At 39.0% G+C, this 23,383-nt stretch overlaps 1 protein-coding gene across 1 annotated transcript in view; it reads left to right on the top strand.

The window, feature by feature from the left end:
* NANS (N-acetylneuraminate synthase) overlaps nt 1-23,117 on the top strand; it is a 28,565-nt gene extending 5,448 nt beyond the window's left edge. Inside the window, exons 3-6 of the mRNA XM_036742414.1 lie at nt 11,518-11,617; nt 12,661-12,815; nt 17,082-17,348; nt 22,892-23,117. Coding sequence (XP_036598309.1) covers nt 11,518-11,617; nt 12,661-12,815; nt 17,082-17,348; nt 22,892-23,101 — 732 coding nt within the window. The 3' untranslated portion in view covers nt 23,102-23,117. The remainder of the gene's footprint in view (nt 1-11,517; nt 11,618-12,660; nt 12,816-17,081; nt 17,349-22,891) is intronic.
* Nucleotides 23,118-23,383: the final 266 nt, after the last annotated feature.

The following is a 23,383-nucleotide window of genomic DNA, read 5'->3' as shown; positions in this document are numbered from 1 at the left end:
TGAACTCAGGTCCTTTTGGTGTTCTCTCCACCATGCCACCTAACGGCTTACTACACCTCATGCCCCCATTCAAGCATAATTCTCCTTAATTTTGAACATCATTGCAGTGTTGTGTTCCGTTGTGAACACTACAGTTTGAGGATATTGAGAGCTGGAATGGTTCCAGAGGAGGACGCCTAGGATGGTGAAACGTCTTGAGTTCTTTTCATGTGAGGATTATTTGAAGGAACTGGGAAAGGAAGACCCCGGAAGGGGGAACAGTATAGCTGTCTTCAGGGCTGTCACATGGAATAGGAACTAGTCTTGTTCGCTTTGGTGCCAGAGGGCAGAACCAGGGACGATGTGTAGAAGGCTGAAGAGGCAGATTTGGGCTTAGGGTCAGGAAAAAGCGTCCTAATGATTAGAATTGTCTAAGAGGGGAATGGGCTGCCTCAAGAGGTGCTGGGCTCCTTCTCCCTGGAGGGTTTTACTTAGAGGTTGGATGACTACTTGCTGGGTACATTATATATGTTGGACTACATGGAGACTGAGGTCCTTGCCACATTCAAATTCCCACAAAGCCTTTCTGTTTATAAACCAAGATTAAAAGCTGGCTATTTGATTAGTAGAGGTAGCAAGGTGGTACGGTAAATATAGAGTGCCAGCCCAGGAATTAGGAAGACCTGAGTTCAGATTCAGCTTCAGGCACTTACCTGCTGTGTGACCCTGGGCAAGTCATTTAACCTCTCTGTTTGCCTCAATCCACTAAAGAAAGAAATGGCAAGCCACTCTAATGTCCTTGCCAGAAAACTTTATGGACAGTACTGGCATCCTATGGTCCATGGTGTCGTGAAGAGTTGGATGTGACTGAACAATAAAATTTAATTGATAATCATAGTAACAGCAACAACATTTATCATAAAGGTTTACAAAGGTTTACTGTCTTCCCAACAACTTTGTTGCTGGTTATGTATATAATGTCCATTGGACAGATGAGGATACTGAGGTTCAGATGAAGTCACTCACCTCCAGTCAACAAACCCTTTTGAGGCCCATTCTGTGTACAGAGTGCTGTGGTAGGTGCTGGGAGAGATACAGAATGTAGCTAAGAGAGAGTCCCTGCCTTCATATAATTTACAGTCCTACAGGAAGATAAGACCCACATAAGGTAAGTAGAATACATGATATTACATGAAAAGTTCATTAGAGATTTCCAGACCAGAATATTCTCAGACATTGGTGTCGAACTCAATAGGCAGGATATTGACTTAGAAAACCATATGTTAACATTATCTATATTGTATTGTATTTTTATTAATTTTGCTAAACTTTTCCCAATTATGCTTTAATACCGTTAGAGGGGCAGGGACTTTGATGCCTCTGCTCTAAGAGATGAGAGCAAGGATGCTTACTGATTGGAGACCAAGGAAGATCCCTTACTTGTGATCAATCTCCCACCTAATAAACATGGGAGATATGACTCAAATTCTTAGTGCTGAGTAACCAGAAATGCCCCCTAGCTGGGGCAGCTGTCCTTGGTGGCAATTCACATACACTGTAAAGGGAGATGCCTGAGCCAAGCAGAGGAATATTGGGAATTAACTTTGTTGTCATCATTACTTTACATTCAAAATAGTTAAACATTGTGGTTTGGGGATCCTGGAGGGTAGCAGTATGCTATTAATGTTTAATAACTGCGTTTCTGGGAGGGAAATGTACACACAATATACTTAGGTTTCTTTTAAAATTAACATTTTCTCCATCACTATCTTAAGGCTAGGCAATCAACAAAATAAAAAAATGAAGCTGTCATGTGTGGCATTTGTCAGGTTCTGGGATGTAAATACTCACATTGAAAATTTAGCATTCTGTTCTCTGAGAACTCAGGTTAATGCCGGCTCCCCTCTGGCTTCAATTCACCTCCTCAGCCTGTTTCTTCTTTTCACTCCATTTTATTACCATTCATGATAGCACGAAGTTGGAAAAGATATTCATAGGAGCCTTTTTATGGAAGAATTAAGTCGTGTTCAGTGGGTTGGGCACACTTCCACGTCAATACAGGGTGGTTCTGAGTCTGTGTCCGCTTGGAGTATTTACCAAGCTTCTACTTCCTCGTCAGGCAACAAGCAATTAATTATTGACCTTTCTCCTCCCTGCCTTCAACTGTCATATCCTGTTCCTGGGTTGCTTTTGCCAGTATCTTCCTAAAGCTTAGGGTGCTGTATAATTTTGAGTCCAAGGAAAAGCAATTGAAAAAAAAAGGTATATGCTTGATTGGAAATACACAGTTTTTGAGTGAAGTAATTTTGATCTCTAGAAGACTTATCGGAACCAGCAAGCAGTTCTCAAATCTTTTAGTCTCAGGATCCCTTTATACTCTTAAAATTCATTTAGGACTCCTGTTCCTTCCCCCAAAGAACTTTTGTTTATGTGGATTATATTTGTTGATATTTACTATATTAGAAATTTAAATGTCCTGTATCGTTATGACAGTACCCTTCCACATCACTGGGGTTAGGGGCACGGCACCCAGGTGGTCTGGAAAATCTGAAGAAAAAATTTTGGCCCTCCCTTCATACCAGAGAAGAAGTCTGAATTTTTTCTTTTTCTTTTATGGGTTATTTGGTCGTAAGCTCTGTATCATCTGCTGGCCTTTGCGTATCGTCTGCAGATTTCACAAAACTCCCCAAAAATTCCCATTCAGCTTCTTATGTCAACCCACAATATATTGAAACTGAGATGGGGAAAGTTGAAATGTGGAAGGGACAACTATAGTTTTGTAAAAGGGTCTTGGGACCCTCAAGCAGTGCTATGCTGGCATTCACTTGAGCCGTCAGAGAGCAGATTGCTAAATTTTCAGTGTGAGCATTTACATCTCAGAAATTGACAAGTGCTACAAATCAGGGCTTGATTTATTGTTTTGTTGACTGTCTAGAATTAAGAAAGTAATGGAGAAAACATTAATAATGCAGATTAAACTTAAGTGTACATTTTTGTGTACCTTTTTCCTCAGTGAGACCCAGAGGTTTCCAAATCACATTTTGAGAACTGCTGACTTTGACCATTTTGAATGTAAAGTAGTGATGACAACACCATCGATCTCCTTTTCCCTCCTTTTCTCTTTCCTCCCGCTCCCCAAACACTACCAGAACAGTATCCTTGTGCCCAGCGAAGAGTGCCAAAATAGAAATTTGCAAAAACATCCCTGCCATGACATCATTAAAAACATCCGTTAAAAGTGTGCTGCTTCCGTGATAAAAGATGGTTGGTAACCTTACTTTGAGTTTAGAGAAAGAAATGCTTAAGAAACTCTGCACCTGACTTTTCTTCTGACCTTTAGTATAGACCCAGCCATGCTTTCCGTCTTGTATTTAATTGGGAAAAGAAAAAATAATTGGGATGAGCCTTGGCCTTTGTGTTTGCCCAAGGGCTAGGAAAGCTGGAGAAAAAACTGTGAGGGTTATATTCTGTTCTGTAGTGGGCCATAGGTGTGCATGCATTGATTGGTGTTGCATGGTGTGAGGGCATGCACAGTGTCAAGTGCCCATGTTGTGCATTCAGAACCAAGGCTGTGTGAAGTTGCTGCCAGAAACACCTCGATTCATTACGAGTTTGATTTTTAATAAATTTTTGGTCATTGCATGTTCAGAAAACTTTGACCATTGCCAAATTTTTCACAACCCTATATGGAGTCGTGATCCACAGTTTAAGAATCACTGGTCTGGATCTCTGCCCTTATTCTTCCTCTATTCTCTCTCCATCTGTGTCTGTCTGTCTGTCTCTGTCTCTGTCTCTCCCTCTCCCTCTCTCTCTCTCTCTCTCTCTCTCTCTCTCTCTCTCAGATCTCATTGTCTCCCACACCTTCAGCCATCACCTCTATGGAGACGATTCTCAGATCTATTGAAAACTGCCAGCTGGATGTCCTGTAGGCATCTCAGACTCAGCAGGTCCCAAATTGGAACTCATTGTCATTTCCTAAAAACCTTCTCTTCCTTAGAACTCTTTCTGCAGAACAGAAAAGAAGAAAGTTCAGAGGGAGGCACGAGCAACCAGAATAGCTTTGAAATTGATGGGAACTTACTATGCGTACAATCACACACACACACACAAGCACACAAGCTCTATAGAAATTTGTTGTCTCATCTACAGTCCTCTTTTTCTGTTCTTTGTATATGGAAATGTTTGCATTTGTTGGACTTAGCTGCCTCCCTGCTGCCCCCCACACCTCTGAGGCATAAGTTATTTCTAGAATCCCAGAATGTTGTAGCTGGAAGGGATCTCAGAAATCATCTCTCCCAGGGGTTCTTACCCTTTCTTGTGTCAGGGACTCCTCTAGCAGTCTGGGGAATCTTGTGCATATTTTCTCAGAATAATATTTCTAAATGCATAAATTAAAATACATAGGATTGCAAAGGAAGCAAATTATATTGAAATAACAATTATCAAAATATTTAAAAGCAAGTTGACAGACCCCAGGTGAAGAACTTCTGATGTGGCCCAATCCTCTCATCATATAGAAGAAAAAAGTCAAGTCCAGAGACATTAGGGCAGTGATCTGCCCAAAGGTACACAGCTCTTTAGAAGTCACACAGCTAATTAGGATCTGTCAGAGGTCATGGAGCTAATTAGGAAAATCCAAGTTATCTGACCCTGGATTGGGCATTGGGAACTGGCTTCAGATCTTGGCTCTACTACTTACCTCCTGGTTTGGCCATAGGGAAGACATTTATTTAACTTCTGTGGACCTCAATAAAATGAGGAGATTGCATTAGATCTTTGAAGTTCTTTCCAGCTCCGAATCTTCCTGTGACTTTTAGGCCTAAGGATGGGACAGTTTCCCTTTAAAACACAAGGTCAGGTTGGTCTGCAGGCAAGCCAAGTTGTATCTTTTAATTTATTTTCCCATAAAGACATTTCTGTACAGGGAATGGAATAGGGAAGCATTTATTTATTATTACTATGTGCCTATCATGGTTCTAAGTGTTAAGAATACAAGTAGAAAATTGACAGTCCCTGCTTCTCAAGGAACTCATGTTTTTATTAGTGGAGACGACACGTTTAGGAGTATTTAGCTGTAGGGTAGATTGGTGATGGGCCAGGTGGGTGACAAGGTTAGATTTTTTACAATTCTGATCCAGTGCAAAATGCTATCCCCATCCAGAGAAAGAACTATGGAGTGGGAATGCAGAGTGAAGCAGCCTATTTTCTTTTTTGTTTTGTTTTCTTTCTCATGGTTTCTCCCATTCGTTGTAATGTATGTATAATGAATGTATGTGTAAAGCTCATATCAGATCGCAGGCCGTTTTGGGGAGAGAGGGTGAGAAAATTTAAAACTTATGGAGGTGAATGTTGAAAACTAAAAATAAATTAATAGCAAAATTTTTTTAGAAATTCTGATCCACGTGTCCCTTCCTCTGACATTGTTGATGTTCAAAAATTAGCTCATCCTCTTTCCCTCTTCACCTTCTCCTTCCCAGCTTTTCTGCTTCTGTAGATGGTACCGCCATTCCCCCTCCTTCCTGACCTACCCTCAGAATATCATCTGAATTTTTCCTCTCCCTCTTGTCTTTAACCATTTGCTGTGTTCTCTGGATATCACCAGCCCCTCTTCTTCTCCACTTCCATGTTTATATGCCTAGTTCAGACTTTTGTTGTTTTTTTTTTTGAAAGGCAATTGCTTGCCCAAGGTCACACAGCTAGAATATGTGTCAAGTGTCTGAGGCCGAATTTGAACTCAGGTCCTCCTGTCTCTATGACCGGTGCTCTACTCACTGCACCACCTAGCTGCCCCCTAGTTCAGACTTTCATCACCTCTCACCTGATATTGTAATATCCTCCACATCTCCCATCTCTTCCGAGCTGCAATCCATTCTTCACACAGCTCCCAACAAAATTCCCCTAACATACAGGTCCAACTGTGTCACTCCAGTGCTACCTCATTGGCTTCCCATTGGCTTCTGGGGTCAACTGCAGTCTCCATAGCTCGGCACTGAAGGCCCTCCACTGTCCCTCCAACCTAACTTTCCAGCCTTTTTTTTCTCCCTTAGTCTCCTTTACCCATTCTGTGTTCCAGCCCCACGGGTCTTTCTCTCCTGTGTTACACAATGTCATTCTACCCTCTCTTGCCCTGGGGCACTGGCACCAGTCAGCTTCTGTACCTGGAATGTGATCCATCCTCCTTTGTACTTTTTGAAACAACATCCTTCCTTCAGGGCTCAGGTGCTGCCACGTCTAGCATAAAACCTTCCTCAAACCTCCCTGATGAAGAACAGCTTTGAAAGTACCTATGTTCTTGTTTATTATAGGCAGGTCAGCTTTTTAGACTTGTGTTCAAAAATGATTTATTTGTGCTTGTTGTCAAAAGAGGAAATTAAACAGGCTTTACAAATTGGGCAAGTGATTTTTTTAAACTAGATAAAGTATTTTTCCACTTTTTTCTTTTTATTCAGAGCACAAAATCAATTGAACATTTCCTTCTATAAATTATGTATAGCTTGCCCTTTTTTAAAGTATATAATATGTGTAATTTTCTTTTTAAAAATTTTTTCTTTATTTTTAGTTTTCAACATTCATTTCCATGAGATTTTGAGTTACAAATTTTCTCCCCATTTCTACCCTCTCCCCACCCCAAGATGGCATGTATTCTGATTGCCCGTTTCCCCACTCCACCCACCCCCCCAATCCCTTTTCCTCTTACTTTCTTGTAGGGCAAGATAGATTTCTACGCCCCATTGCCTGTATATTTTATTTCCCAGTTGCATGTAAAAACAATTTTTTTAAACATTTGTTTTCAAAACTTTGAGTTCCAAATTCTTTCCCTTCTTCCCTCCTCACCCACTTTTCTTGACAAGGCAAGCAATTCGATATAGGTTATACATGTATCATTATGCAAAATACTTGCATAATAGTCATGCTGTGTAAGACTAACTATATTTCCCTCCATCCTGTCCTGTCCCCCTTTATTCAGTTTTCTCTTTTGACCCTGTCCCTTTTCAAAAATGTTTGCTTTTGACTACCTCCTCCCCCAATCTGCCCTCACTTGTATCATCCCCCTCCTCTTATCACTTTCCCCCTTACTTTCCTGTAGGGTAAGATACCCAATTGAGTTTGTATGTTATTCCCTCCTTAAGTCAAATCCAATGAGAGCAAGGTTCACTCATTCCCTTTCACCTGCCCCCTCTTCCCTTCCATTATAACAGCTTTTTCTGGCCACTTTTATTTGACATAATTTACCCCATTCTATCTCTCCCTTTCTCCTTCTCCCAATATATTCCTTTCTTACCCCTTAATTTTATTATTTTTTAGATACTGTTTCTTCATATTCAACTCTGTTCCCTCTGTCTATATATATGTACATATATATGTACATATATATGTATATGTATGTGTGTATATATATATATATGTATGTATGTATGTATGTATATTCCCTTCAACTACTCTAATACTGAGAAAGGTCCCATGAGTTACAAATATCATCTTTCCATGTAGGAATGTAAACAAAACAGTTCAGCTTTAGTAAGTCGCTTATGATTTCTCTTTCCTGTTTACTTTTTCATGCTTCTCTTGTTTCTTGTATTTGAAAGTCACATTTCCTATTCAGCTCTGGTCTTTTCATCAAGAATGTTTGTCCTCTATTTCATTGAAAGTCCATTTTTTGCCCTGAAGTATTTTACTCAGTTTTTCTGGGTAGGTGATTCTTGGTTTTAATCCTAGCTCCTTTGACCTCTGGAATATCATATTCCAAGCCCTTTGATTCCTTAGCGTAGAAGCTACTAGATCTTATGTTATCCTGATTCCATTTCCACAATACTCTAATTGTTTCTTTCTGGCTGCTTGCAATATTTTCTCCTTGACCTGAGAATTCTGGAATTTGGCTACAATAATCCTAGTTTTCATTTTGGGATCTTTTTGAAGAGGTGACCAGTGGATTCTTTCAATTTCTATTTTACCCTCTGGTTGTAGAATATCAGGGCAATTTTCCTTGATAATTTCTTGAAAGATGATGTCTAGGCTCTTTTTTTGATCATGGCTTTCAGGTAGTCCAGTAATTTTTAAATTCCCTCTCCTGGATCTATTCTCCAGGTCAGTTGTTTTTCCAATGAGATATTTCATGTTGTCTTCATTTTCATTCTTTTGATTCTGTTTTATAATTTCTTGATTTCTCATAAAGTCACTAGCTTCCACTTGCTCCATTCTAATTTTTATGGTAGTATTTTCTTCAGTGGTCTTTTGGACCTCCTTTTCCATTTGGCTAATTCTGCCTTTTAAGGCATTCTTCTCCTCATTGGTGTTTTGGAGCTCTTTTGTTATTTGGGTTAGTCTGTTTTTTAAGATGTTATTTTCTTCATTATTTTTTTGAATCTCCTTTAGCAAGTCATTGACTTTTTTTTCATGATTTTCTTGCATCACTCTCATTTCTCTTCCCAATTTTTCCTCTACTTCTCTTACCTGATTTTCCAAATCCTTTTTGAGCTCTTCCATGGCTGGTGACCAATTCATATTTTTCTTGGAGGCTTTTGATGTAGGATCTGTGATTTTGTTGTCTTCTTCTAGCTATATGTTTTGATCTTTTTCACCAAAGCAAGATTCTATAGTCTGAGTTTTTTTATGCTCTCTGCTCATTTTCCCAGCCAATTACTTGACTTTTGAGCTCTTTGTCAGGGTATGACTGCTTCCAGAGTGGAGAGGGCTCTGTGTCAAGCTTCAGGGGTTTTGTGCTGCTGTTTTCAGAGGTACTTCTAGGCACCTGTAAATTTTCAGTTCTTCTATGGTGGTATGATCCAGTGAGAGGTGTTTAGTCCTCTCCTGGCCTGTGCTCTGCTCTGTGAATGATCTCAGGCACTCTTTTCTGCCATGTAACTACCAGGAGGACTCCCTCTCCACAGCCACCACAAGCTCTGCCACATCAGGGCTCCTCCTCACCCCAGGACCCCACAAACAAGGACTGTGACCCAGATCTAAACAAGGCAAAGCAAGAGAACGCCGCCTCCGCACCAGCAAAGAGATCCTTACACTCCCGCTCTGATCAGCTACTTAATTCCCCCCACTCTTCACAATCTGGCTCTTTCCTGTTTTCTCAGATTTCTTATACATTCTTTCTTCCTTCTATGCTCTCAATATAGTCTGGCCATACTGGTCAGCTCTCGGTTCCTTGTCCCACCTCCAAGACTTTGCATTGGCTGTGCCTTATGCCTGGAATGCCCTTCTGTACAACTGTCCTGTCACCACCTGAAATCCCTGGTTTCCTTCAGGACCTGGCTCAATTACCACTTTCTGCAGAAAGCCTTTTCCTGGTCCATTCCCCCCAGTGAATGGTGTCTTCCTCTTCAAGCTTACTTTGTGTGTGCAGACACATAGAGGTGCCTATGTAGACATACATATGTACATGTTATAGGTATGTACACGCATAGTACATATATGTATGTATACACACCTGTGCATATGTGCATATATGAACACACAGAGGCACTTACCCCTTTGCGTGTATATGTATATATGTGTATATACACAAGCCCCATTTTCTCCCCCTGCAGGTAGGTAGATAGGTGAGCAGCAAAGGCTGTACATGGCAGCGCAGTGGCAACGAAGCTTGATTTGCCTCCGGAGCATCTGGGTACAGAACCCGGGTCTGCTGCGCCATTACAACATTTTGTGAGGTCTTGGCCGGGCCTCTGGGCACAGGTTTTCTCAATCTGTAAAAATGAGGGGTTTGGCCTGGATGACTTCTGGGGTCCCTTTGAGCCCTAAGTCTGTTACTCCTGGGGTGTTTTGTCTTAATTTCTGATTTTGCTTTTATCAATTTTCCCTTTTTATCCTCAATATCTATGTGTATCTTGTAGCCTTTATGTGAACTCTTAACCATAGGGGGCTGCATTTTTTTCCCCATTTTTATATTCTCAGTGCCCTGCACATACTTCAAGGATTTCTAATTTCATCAGTGTGGACAGTCCCCTTCTCTGAAGTAGATTGCATTAGTGGTACAACAGACAGGGCCTTGGCTGTGCAGTCATGGGACTTGGGTTCAAATCCTGCCTCCGATATTTGTTACCATTGTGACCTTGGGCAAGTCACATCCGTTCTCTAGGCCTCATTTTCCTCTTTTGTGAAAGGAGGCAGTTGGGCCGCCAGGGGAACCTGCAGCCTCAAGGCCGCATGTGGCCTCAAGTGCAGCCCTTTGACTGAATCCAAACTTCACAAAACAAATCCCCTTAATAAAAGGATTTGTTCTGTAAAATTTGGATTCAAGCCAAAAGGCCGCACTTGAGGCCACATGTGGCCTCAAGGCCACAGGTTCCCTACCCCTGGGCTAGACAGAGTCCAAGGGCCCTTATAGCTTTCTCCAAACTTAGCTGTCAGTAATTCAAGCATTGATTAAGCACCTACAGTATGCTAAGGACTGGGGATACAGAGAAAGACAACAGCAACAAAAACAGCCTCTGTTCTCAGGGAGCTCACAGCCTAATCCTCGGTGTTAGAGGTAGTCACTGTCCATTAATTAGGCTTGTTATGGAAAGCTTTTCCAACTTGGTGGACTTTCCAGGGCATCTTATCTAACAGCAGTGTTTTTCATTTTTTTTGTTCTAAGAAGAATTTTATATTTTTTTATATAGTTTTTAAATACTTAAATTTTATTAAATTTTAAATACTTAAATTTGCCATTGAGCTATGTAGGCCTATGACCCTCTTTTCACATCTGCCACTTTAATTTTCCTATCAGGCTGTCTCCTTGTGCCTTAGTTTTGGGGTGACATAATCATGTACATATGTTCTAAACAGCAAGATTGTTTAGGGCCTAGGGGTTTCTAGTTAATTCTAATTAGTCACTTGTCCTTGGTTACAGAAGCTGTCTTTGGTATCAGTCTCCTAAAAGCCCACAAGATGGGGATGTTTCTCCATTAGAACTACAAATAATATCCCTATAAATTAGATTTCTTTCAAAAGAAGGAGTTGGGTTTTTTCTTTCAGATGAAAATACAGTTGATGGCTGTGTGTGTGTGTGTGTGTGTGTGTGTGTGTGTGTGTGTGTGTGTGCTTGCCATGGTTCTATTCCTATGCAGTTTAATTTAATGCAGATTTATTAAACACTCACTATATTCAATTCAAAAGGCATTTTTTTTTCCTGCATCTTCTGTATGTGCAAGGACTAGTCATGGGAAGGGGATGTGCAAATTAGTTAAGAATAAGGCTTATTAAGAAAAATATCCTCTCAATCAAAGCAGCAGAGACCTAATAAGCATTCCACAGGAGCTCAGCGAAATCCAGCTAAAGGCAGTTTTATTCACTTTCTGATCTGGGAGGGTATCTTTGTACTTTTTAAATAAGACACATAGGATTACAAATAAAACCATGGAAACAGTTAAGCAAACTTTTTTTGAAGTCCAAGTTAGTGGCCTTCAGATTAAAAAGCCCTGATCTAGAGCAAGCTTCTTGTTTTGACAGATGGCCCGGTTCTCATTAGGGTCAAGGCTCCATGTGGACCATAGCTTTTCCTGTGGGGAGGAGAAGCCACGAACAACTCCCTGTTCTCTTTTGTAGATGGCAGTTGAGTTTCTGGATGAATTGAATGTTCCATTTTTCAAAGTCGGATCTGGAGACACTAACAATTTTCCCTACCTGGAAAAGACAGCCAAGAAAGGTGAGTGTTTCCACTTAATTTGTCTCCTAGAGTTCTGATTTCCTCCTAACGACTTAGTCTTTTTGTGGTAGCAAACATGAAGGTTAACTGTAGAGATCTTATCTTAATCATTGAAGTGTGGTAGAGGCAGCTGGGAATAGTGGGTAGGGTGGGGTGGGAGAAGTGCTAGATTAGAGAGGTGTGCTCTAGAACCATGCTTCCGCTGCTTACTGGAGGCATGACCCTGGGCCAGTCACTTAATTTCTCTGGGGCTCTGTTTTCTAATCTGGGAAATGGGAATAATGGAGACAGCCTGGAACAGCAGATAACAGAAAGCACTGTTTGACTCTGGAGTTTAAGAGGACCTGGAGTCACACCTCCCCTTTGTCATTAACTAGATATGCAGTTTTGGGCAAGTCCTATAGCTTCCCTGGGCCTCAGTTTTATTATCTGCAAAATGAGGATTTGGATTGTCGATAGCTTCTAAGTTCCCTTCTCCCTCTAGATTGAGGATCAGTTGAGGTGATGTGCACAAAACAAAATGTAAATTATCATTGTTCTTTTAGAAGAAGGAAACAAGGGGTAAGGTGTATTTTTTCTTTAAACAACAACAAAAAAACCACTAGTGAAAGCCATGTGATTTGGAGATAATTTTCAGATTTTAAATGAGGGATGATGTCAGATAGTGGACAGAAAGCCATCCTGGGAGTCCAGAAGAGTCGGGCTTAAGTACCAATTCTTGACACACATAGTGGCTTTGAGGCTGTGGAGAAGTCTTGTGCTTTAGGCAACACTAACACTAAAAACTATAGAATAGTGCGAGTTGAGGGAGTTTCCACACGAGTGAAATCACAGGTCTATTATTTATGCACCTCTTCTACTCCGACCTCCCACCACGAGGGGAAGGTGCTGACCATTCTGTTCTACTGTGTCTACAAAGTTTAATCAACTTTGATTTAAAAAAATGTCCAGAGAAATCTGTGTTCCTGCTGACAAAATGGAATTGGTTGGCACAAGTAATGAAACTGGCAAAGAGTGACCATGTTGGTAATTCTGTTGATCAGGTCGTCCCATGGTTATTTCCAGTGGTATGCAGTCCATGGACACGATGAAGCAGGTCTACAATATTGTGAAACCTATAAACCCAAATTTCTGCATTCTGCAGTGTACCAGTGCCTACCCACTGCTCCCTGAAGATGTCAACCTCCGTGTAATTACGGTGAGTCCGTGATCCAAATTATCTTATCATATCCACTCTGGTAGGCACAGGATTTTGGATGCATAAAGTGCTAATTCGCTATTTGTAATGAGGTCTTGGACTGTCCAAGGTTCCCCAGCAAGTTTACTACTTCAAAACAGATGTAACAAGGTGCATTCTTGTAAAGGTAAATTTGAAATTTAATTTTAGTATTGCTTGTTATTGATTTCCATGGTCAGATTGAATACAGGTATTACCATTAATTGTTACTGTGGTTTAAAATATTTTTTGTCATGTATTGAAGATAAATCGCAGTTTAAAAAGCTTTACTCCATTCTTATTTCTTATCAGGTACATCTCTAAGGTTCATTTTCCCCTCGTTATTAAAGTTGCTGGAGTATTGCATACTGATAACTGAGATCTTGAGCTGAGTAGAACAATTTAATATGATAATTTTAGGACATTATCTTAAACTAGGGAAAATTAGACATCTCTCTTTTTATAGTTTTATTACTTTCGTCTTCATTTCCAAATAGATCTCTCCCTGTTCCTCTTCAGATGCTTCTCTGAGTGCACATTCATTGTTAGTTATGGTACAGTAATAAATCCATGATATCATGTGCCATCATTTGCTTAACCATTCCTTAGGTGATGTGGATCTACTTTGTTTCCAGTTCTTTGCTACTATCAAAAATGCTGCTATATATACTTTCTATAAGGTCTTGCTCTTTCTCTGACCTCCTAGGTGTACGTGCCTAACAGTGGAATCTCTGGGTCAAAGAGTACAGATGTTATACACACTGGAAAAGTCTCTTTTAAAAAATTCATTATTGCTAAAGAAAGACCATTAGCTGTTAAGACAAGGATTCCCAACAAGCTAGTTGAGTATAGACTCCACCATAGTTGAATAAAAAGTTGGCAGCCTCTCCCTTTGACTTTAGGGCAGAAATATTTGGAGGACCATAAACTGGCTCGTGGGTATCCAAAATAAAGCCTTTTACTACCTGTGGTCCACAGGTTGGTTGCAGGGGACGAAGCCCTAGTTCCAGGGTATTTCAGATTTCTAGAGGAATGGGATGGGGCCCAAGACTGCTGGCATGGCCCAAAGTGGTAGAGCTTGAAATATTGGTGCCTGCTTTAGCTCACTCATAGCACTTCCCTCTTCAAAACCTCCTCCCATCTCTCCCTTCCTTCCCATTCTCATTATTCAGGATCCTACCTCTATTATTGTTGTCATAGGCTTCCCCTCCCCCCCTTACATTTCATCCTATGTGTTGCTGCCCCACAGTGATCTTCCTTTTTTTTTAAGTTAATTTTTTTTAGTTTACAACACTCAGTTCCACAAGTTTTTGAATTCCAAATTTTCTCCCCCCTTTCCACCAGGATGGCATATGATCTGATACAGGTTTTACATATACCTTCACATTAAGCTTATTTTCCCAATAATCAAGTTGTAAAGAAGAATTATAGCCAATGAAATGAACCATGAGAAAGATAAAACCAAAAATCAAATCAAATCAAATTTTAAAAAGAGAGAGAGCAAATAGTTTGCTTCAATATGTATTCAGACTCCAAAGTTCTTCCCCTGGATGTAGATAGCCTTTTCCATCATGAGTCTTTTGGAGCTGTCTTTGAACCTTGCCTTGTTGAGAAGAGCCAAGTCTATCAAAGTTAGTCATCACAGAAGCAATGTCTCTGTGGTTGTGTGCAATGTTCTCCTGGTTCTGCTCCTTTCAATCATCATCAGATCATATAAGTTTCTCTAGGTTCTTATGAAGTCCGTCTGATCCTCATTTCTTATAGAATATATATACCACAATTTATTTAGCCATTCCCCAATTGATGGGCATCCCCTTGATTTCCAGTTCTTTGCTGTCACAAAAAGAGCTGCTATAAATATTTTTGTACATACGGGTCCTTTTCCCACTTGTATGATCTCTTTGGGATATAGCCCTAGAAGTGGTATTGCTCTCCAGAATGATTGGATCAGTTCACAGCTCCACCAACAATGAAGTAGCGTTCCACTTTTCCCACATCTTCTCCAGCATTTAACATTTTCTTGTTTTGACATGTTAGCCAATCTGACAGGAGAGATGTGGTACCTAAGAGTCGTTTTGATTTGCGTTTCTCTAATCAATAGAGATTTAGAGCATTTTTTCATATGACTATAGATATCTTTAATTTCTTTCTCCGAAAACTGCCTGTTCATGTACTTTGACCATTTCTCAATTGGAGAATGACTTGTATTCTTATAAACTTGACTCAGTTCCCTGTATATTTAGAGATGAGGCCTTTGTCAGAGATACTGGTTGTACAGAGTGGTCTTCCTAAAGCAGAATATGATAATTGGAAAGATTGTAGAATTTGGAGTCAGAGTCCAAGTCCTGGCTTCACCATTCACTACCTCTGTGACTTGGGCAGATCATTCAACTTTCTTGAGTCTCAGCTTCCTCAGAACGAGGGATTTGAACATAGATTCCCAGTTTTCTTCCAATTCTAAATCAGACCAGCGTCCCTTCCTTGCCTCTCCTACTTTCTCTAGTAGTAACAGGACTTGGAGGTTTATGAAGATTCATTTCTTATCTCCATGGAGTTTTTTTTTTTAGTCTGAAGGGGTGATAAAGGAGAGTGCTCCCACTCTCAAAGAACTATAGGCAGAATTATAACAACAAAAGATGGTAGTTCAGAGGAGGCAGCTGTGACTAAATAAAGAAGGCAGGTCTTTGTGGCAGAAGTCCTGGGCTCATGGACCAGCTACGTGACCTCCAATCCCCAACAAGTAAGTAATCAAACTATGGGAACAAAAAGTTTTCAAGAAGAATTGTACACTTTTAACAACCACATTAAGATTCATTCTGAATCACTAATCATATGATAAATGCAAATTTAAAACTACTTAAAGGTATAACTTCAGGGCTTGCACATTGGCAGATAACAAAGGAAAGGAGTAGTCCTAGTTGGGGGGAAGGGGCTATGGGAAAAAAAAAAGGTACCCTGGATGTACTGTCAGTACAAAAGTCACAAGAAGCAACTCTTCTTACCCAGTGACTGAACAACCCCATTATTGGGCTTATTCCCCAAGGATGTCAAAGACAGAAATAAAATCTCATATATAAATATATTCATAGTGGAACTCTTAGTTGGAAGCATAGAACTGGAGACAAAATGAGTGCTCATGCATTTTTAAAAACTGTGGCATGTGAATGTAATGGAATATCATTGTGCAGTAAGAAATGCTGAATATGAGGAATTCAGGCAAACATGGGATAATTTATTTGAAATGAGGCAAAGCCAACTAAGCAGACTGGCCGTGGCAAAGTATACAATGATGACAGCAAGTGAAAAAGCAATCAGAAGTCGAGAGAACAGACAGTAAAATACTCTTGCCTCCTCATAGACGAGAGACGGGATAATACTGGCAGGGGGACGGGGGTGCAGTGAGGGGCGCGAGAAGGACATTAAATACATTGTCAGGGGCAGTCGCTGGATCAGATGTGTCTGTTTAGTTGTTTTGCTTTGTCACAGGGGAGGTTTCAAACAGGAGGGGAGAGCGTTGAAATTACTGAAGAAAAGACAAAAGGCAAAAGAACAAAAGATTTTGTTCTAAAAGTAGTTTTTAGACTAAATTATGAAAGGTCTTGATTGCCAGATTAATTCTTATGAGGATAACATATATAGATAGATAATAGATTGATGTAGTTATATTGATTGATATAGATTGATCAATAGATAGATATAGATAGAGTGACAGATATATCGATTGATAGATCAACAGATTGCTATAGATTTAGAAAGAAAAATTGATATAGACAGATCAATAGATAGATGGATATAGATAGATTGATATATAGAGATAGAGATAGGGATATAAATAATCAGGGATGTGCTGATAAATTTTTAACAACTGACTCTCTAGAAAAGGAAAAAAATATTCATGACTTGCTAAGTTTAATTTGCATTAACATTTTCTCCGCCACTTTAGGTCTAAATATTATATAAAACAATAAATCCAGCCCCAATTTTTGTAGCATTTGCCCATTTCTGAAGTGTTGCATACTCACTCTGAAATTTTAGTAATTGACTTTGGGGAGCTGGCTCCAGCACACTCCTTCATATAACACTTTCAAGTAGAAGTTAAAGTTGGTTAAATGAAGTCCTTTAAGAATGATTATTCCTTTATTAGTTCTGATGTTATTCATGATGGTCTAGATACCAGAAACATTCTTATAATGCATTTCTCTCCAACCACTCCTCTCTGCCTTTCCCATTTTTTTCTTTGTGTTAAAGGAATATCAGAAAGCATTCCCTGACGTCCCCATAGGATATTCTGGGCATGAAACGGGCATTGTGGTCTCAGTGGCTGCAGTTGCTCTAGGGGCTAAGGTACTAGAACGTCACGTGACTCTGGATAAAACTTGGAAAGGGAGTGACCATCAGGCATCTCTGGAGCCAAATGAATTAGCAGAGTTGGTGAAAGCAGTCCGCCTTGTAGAAAAAGCCTTGGGGTCACCAGTTAAACAACTCTTGCCATGTGAGGTGGCCTGCAATGAGAAGGTGAGTTTTGTGTTGTTTTACTGTGTTTAAGCAAAAGTCATCTAAAAGTGCTTATACTGTGATTAGGGCACAGATGAAGAAACAGAAATTAATTCAAACTTGAAGGAACATAGTATAGGGGAAAAGAATTGTATTTGGGGTGCAGAGAAAGGGTTCCGGGTGATGGAATCATCAGATGTTAACTCCTTGTGATAGGGTCTGGAGTAGAAAACTTCTAAGGTTCTTTCCTGCTCTTAAGAATAATCTTTCTTTAAATCATGAACACGATTTAGAAATGTGGAATATATACAAATTTTAGTAAGATCTCGTTATCTAGGCCTGATGGTATGAGTACGAGGATTGATAATGGAGCAAGTAGTCAAAAGTTGCAAGTAACTTGTCTCTTGGCCTCCCTGCTTCCCAAGTGCCCCTCCCTTGTAATCCTTCCTACACTGGGGACTTCTCTTTGGTATTGGGACTATAAATGTCACCCTGTCCTCTCTGTGTCTCTTACTCTATATCTATATATTGATACTCATATAGATACACATACATACATATACATATACATGTATACATATATGCATATACACACACATATTTTAACAACTAAAGCGGTGGCAGGGTTGGTGTAATATTAGTAGAAAGAAATACAGCCTTGCTACCCAACCAAACCATCTCCACCAAGATCTAGAAAATGTACCATACAGAATCCTAGTAAGAAAATCCAAGAAAGCCACAATCATTATTCTAGTCTGGGTCGGCTTAAGGAGGCAGACAAGTCTATAAACAACTAGGGATATGGTCTGGCCAGGGGCACGCTATGTGCGGTGCATTCTAGTATCTAGGGACTAAAAATGGAGACTGAGCACGCTAGCAGTTCCCCACTACACAGTTCCAGGTTAGACTTGAGGGGGAAGAGAGTAGACCTGCAGTTCAGTTGCTCTGGCCTTATAGAGACACCAAGTGGGCTAACGGTGGTTAAGTCCAGCAGCACTGTATTGAAACTCCCAATCAGGGGCAAGCCAACATGCTCAAACCTGAGTCAGAAACTCACAGAGTTAAACTGTGGCAGTAAGCAGACTTCTCCCCTGCTCACTTTGCTTTGGAAGCAGTGAAATCTTGCATCACCCCTGTTCCCCAGCCTGATCTGTGAAAGCACCACAGGGATGCAAGAGGACGGAAACTCAGGCTAGCCATTTCCCCCCAGAAGTGTACACAGCCCAGCCCTAACAAAGTCTACAGTCAAGAAGTAGGCTAGAAGAATGAGGAAACAAAAAGAATGCCACTGTAAAGAGCTATTAAAGTGACAGGGAAGCTCAGGATCCAGACCCAGAAAAAGAGAATGATTTAAAAACATTATAGGCAGTGCCTCAAGGAAAAATATAGCTTAGGAACAAATTCAACCAGAATTCCCATAAGAGTTAAAGGAAGAGTTTTGTGGGTTTTTTTTTAAACTTAAAAATGAATTTAAAAACCAAATGAGAATTAGAGGTATAGCATCTTATCCAAGAAGATAATCCCTGAAAATTAGTATTGACTTAATAGAAGCTGATGACTCCATGAAACATCAAGAAATGTTAAAAAGAAATCCAAAAGACTGAAAGAATAGAAGAAAATAGATATCCCATAGCAAAATAGCTCTAAAACATGATTCAAGAAGTAATTTAAGAATCAGTTGGATTATCTAAAAGCCAAGACCAAAAAAGAGAGAGAGAGAGAGAGCAGAGAGAGAGAGAAAGCGCGCGCGCTTAGATGTCATCTTTAATCTCTTAGAACTGGAAGGAAAAAGTAGGAATTGAAAGAATACACCAATCACCTCCTGAAAGAATTCTCAAAATAAAAATGTCCAGAAATATTATAGCCCAAATCTAGAACTCTTACGTCAAAATTAAAAAATAGTATAAGCAACCAGAAAGAAAGAACTCAAGTACTGAGGAGCCACAGTCAGGATTATAGAAAATTTAGCAACCATCACTTTAAAAGAGTGGAGAGCTTGGGATATGATATTCCACAAGTAAAGGATCTAGGCTTACAACCAAGAATAACTTAACCCAGCAAATAGTCCTACTGGGGAGAAAATGGATCTTCCGTGAAATAGAGGATTTCTAAACATTCCTAATAAAAGATCAGAACTAGTAGAAAATTTGACATATAGATACAGGAATTAAGAGAAGCATAAGGGACTAAACAAGGTTAAACTGTTTATGTTCTTATATAGAGGGAATGATACATATGTCATCTCGGAATACTATAATCATCAGGGCTCATTGAAGGCCTGGAAGTGATTGTAGTGTTTTAAGGATCTTAAAAGAAGAATGGAAAGGGAAGGGAAGAGGAATGCACTGGGGGAGAGTGAAGAGGAAGGAAAAATTATCTCACTTGAAGTTCACAAGTAGAAGTCTATAAAAAATGAGGAGGGAGTGGGTAGCACAAACCAGCACTCATCTGAACTTTTCCCAGGAGGAAAGAATATGCATACAAGCACAGTTGGGTACAGAAAAACAAATATTTGCAGAGTTAAAATAAGAAGCTGGAACAGAATCTATTATGCTTCAGCTGAAGTTTAAAAAAAGGGTAGAAATCATAATCTCAGACAAAGCAATGGCAAAAATAGACTTAATTAAAAGAGATAAACAGGAAAACTCCTTTTTAATGATATGTACCATGAACAGCTACTTAATATAAATATTAAACATAATGGCATAGCATCTAAATTCTTGAACAAAAAGTTAAATGAGTTACAGGGAGAAATAGTAAAATTATAATAGTGGGGGACCTTTCCCCCTAAAAAAAGAAATTAAGGATGTAAATAGAGTTTTAGAAAAATCAGATATGATAGACCTCTAGAGAATACTGAATAGATTGCAAGGTATATTACTCACTTCTCATCTATGATAGAACCTTCACAAAAATTGACCATATATTAGGGCATAAAAAGTTCACAAACAAATACAAAGAAGCCAAAATATCTTTTTCTGACCGTAATACAAGATGATTATATTTAATAAATGACCTTTGAAACAAAGATTAAAAATTAGACACTAAATAACTTAATTGTAAAGAATGTTTGGGTCAAAGAATAAATCATAGAAACAATCAATAATTTTATTAAAGACAATGACAACAATAAGATAACACACCTAAATTTTTGGGATTTAGTCAAAGTGGTACTTAGGGGAAATTTTTATCTCTAAATGCTTATTGATAAAAGAGAGAAAGAACAGATAGGTAAATTAGGCATGCAACTAAAAAAACAACAGCTAGAAAACCAACTGTGTGGGGGAATGAGTGAATCTTGCTCTCATCAGATTTAACTTGAGGAGGGAATAACATACACACTCAATTGGGTATCTTACTCCACAGGAAAGTAAGGGGAAGGGGATAAAAAGGGGAGTGATAGAAGGGAGGGCAGATGGGGGAGGAGGTTATCAAAAGCAAACACTTGAAAAGGGACAGGGTCAAGGGAGAAAGTTGAATAAAGGGGGACAGGATAAGATGGAAAGAAATATAGTTAGCCTTTCACAACATGGGTAGTGTGGAAGTGTTTTACATAATGATACATGTGTGATCTATGTTGAATTGCTTGCCTTCCTAGGGAGGGTGTGTGGGAAGGGAAGAGGGGAGAGAATTTGGAACTCAAAGTTTTAAAAGCAGATGCTCAAAAAAAAAAGTTGTTTTTGCATGCAGCTGGTAAACAAGATATATAGGGAATGGGGCATAGAAATCTATCCTGCCCTACAGGAAAGTAAGGGGAAAGGGGATGGGGTGGGGGAGTGGGGTGACAGAAGGGAGGGCTGACTGGGGAATGAGGCAATCAGAATATATGCCATCTTGGAATGGGGGGGGAGGGTAGAAATGGGGAGAAAATTGGTAACTCAAAATCTTGTGGAAATCAATGTTGAAAACTAAAATATTCAATAAAAATGATAAAATTAAAAAAAACTTTAATGCTGAACTAGAAATCATAAAAATTAGAAAAAAAAGTTTTAAAGTCAGTAAAATAGATAAGCCATTAGCTAGCATGATTGAAAAAAACAAATCAAATTACTGTTATGAAAAATGAATTCACAACCATTGAAGCATATATACTTAGGAGCTATATCACCAAATTATCTTAGAAAAAGAAATTGAACAATCTATAAATCAACTCCAAGAGGAAAAAAAGGATCAGATGGATTTATGAGCAAATTCTACCAAACATTTAAATAACAGTTAATTCTGATGCTTTGCTGTTTAAAAAAATAAGAAAAGAAGACCTACCACACTCCTTCTATGACACAAATACAATCTTGATACCCTAAGTGAGGGAGAGTCAAAACAGAAAAAAAGAACTATAGACCTATATACCTAATGAATATTAATGAAAAAAATTTTAAACACAATATTAGCAAGAAGATGACAGCTTTGTATCAGAAAAATAATACACTGTGACCAGACCAAATTTATACTAGGAATTCAAGGCTGATTTCAACATTAGGAAAACTATAAACATAGGTAACCGTATCAATAATTAAAACAACAAAAATCTTATAGCAACTGATTCAGAAAAAGCTTTTAACAACATACAACACCTATTCCTGTTAAAAACACATGAAAGCAAAGGAGTAAATTTAGCTCTGTCTAAAGCCAGTATTTATCAGCATTATCTATGATGAGGATAATGTAAAGTCTTTCTCTGTACCGTCAAGTGTAAAGCAAAGATGTCCATCATCACCATGCTCTTTAATATGATGCTAATTATAGCAGTAAGACAAGATAAAGAAATTGGAGGAACAAGCATAGGCAAAGAGGGAACAAAATAATTACTTTTTGCATATGATAGTTTACTTAGAAAACATCAAGGAGAGTCAACTAAAACACTAATAGAAGCAACTAGCAACTTTAGCAAAGTTGCAGGATGTAAAATAAACCCACACAACACATTGACATTTTTATGTTTTATGAACAGAATCCGGCACGAAAGATGACTACAGATAGTATTAAATACTTCAGAGTTTATCTGCCAAGACACGTATAGGAACTATATGAACACAATTCCAAAACATTCTACACAAATAAAGACAGACTGAAGTATTGGAGAAACAATAGTTTTTCATGGGTAGGTGAAGCCAATTTAATAAAAATCATAACGCTACCTAAATTAATTTACTTAATGCCAAATCAAACTACCAAAAAATTACAGAACTAGAAAAAATAATAACAGAATTTACCCAGAGGAACAAAAGGTCAAGAATATCACAGGAATCAGTGGAAAAAAAATACAAAGTACCAGATCTCAAACTACATATACAGAGCTGGTAGACTCAGAATACATATTCTTTTGGGACATTGATAATATGGGAATTTGTTTTGCTTGACTATCCATGTTTGTAATGGGTTTTGTTTTTCTTGCTTTCTCAATGGGTAGGATGGAGGGTTAGGAGAGAATTTGGAGCTTAAAATAAAATTGAATTTTAAAAAAGGCAGTTAAGAAAACCACAATATCTCCATCCTTTTGAAAGGTCATCACTTCCATGTGTATGTATATATCAAGATACTCACCTGTTTTGTTTTGTTTGCAGCTGGGTAAATCAGTGGTGGCCAAAGTGAGGATTCCTGAAGGAACCATATTGACAATGGATATGCTCACGGTGAAGGTGGCTGAACCGAAAGGTTATCCCCCTGAAGGCATTGCCAGTCTTGTTGGCAAGAAGGTCAAAGTGAACATTGAAGAGGATGATACCATCACAGAAGAAGCAATAGAAAATTTGTCAAAAAAAATAAAATCTTAAAGAACAATGGCATTTATTGAGCTCTTACCTCTCCTGTCTCAGTTTTGGGTGACAGATTAGAATAATCAGTACATGGAGAATGAGTGAATGTTTGGGAAGAGTGGGCTACATCAACACTCTAACAAGTAATTGTCACATGAATAAAAGAATGACCTTCACAAACCATTTCTATAACTTTCTAAATCAAAATGCCCCTCTCTGGCCACCACTCTCCAATAATGTTGTATCGCCTCTTAGAATGTAAATTCCTTGAGGGAAGGGATTCTGCTCGCATGTGTTAAG

This window comes from Trichosurus vulpecula, chromosome 1 (genome assembly GCF_011100635.1).
Source record: "Trichosurus vulpecula isolate mTriVul1 chromosome 1, mTriVul1.pri, whole genome shotgun sequence".
Lineage (NCBI taxonomy): Eukaryota > Metazoa > Chordata > Mammalia > Diprotodontia > Phalangeridae > Trichosurus > Trichosurus vulpecula.
This window is presented reverse-complemented; position numbering and strand designations above follow the sequence as displayed.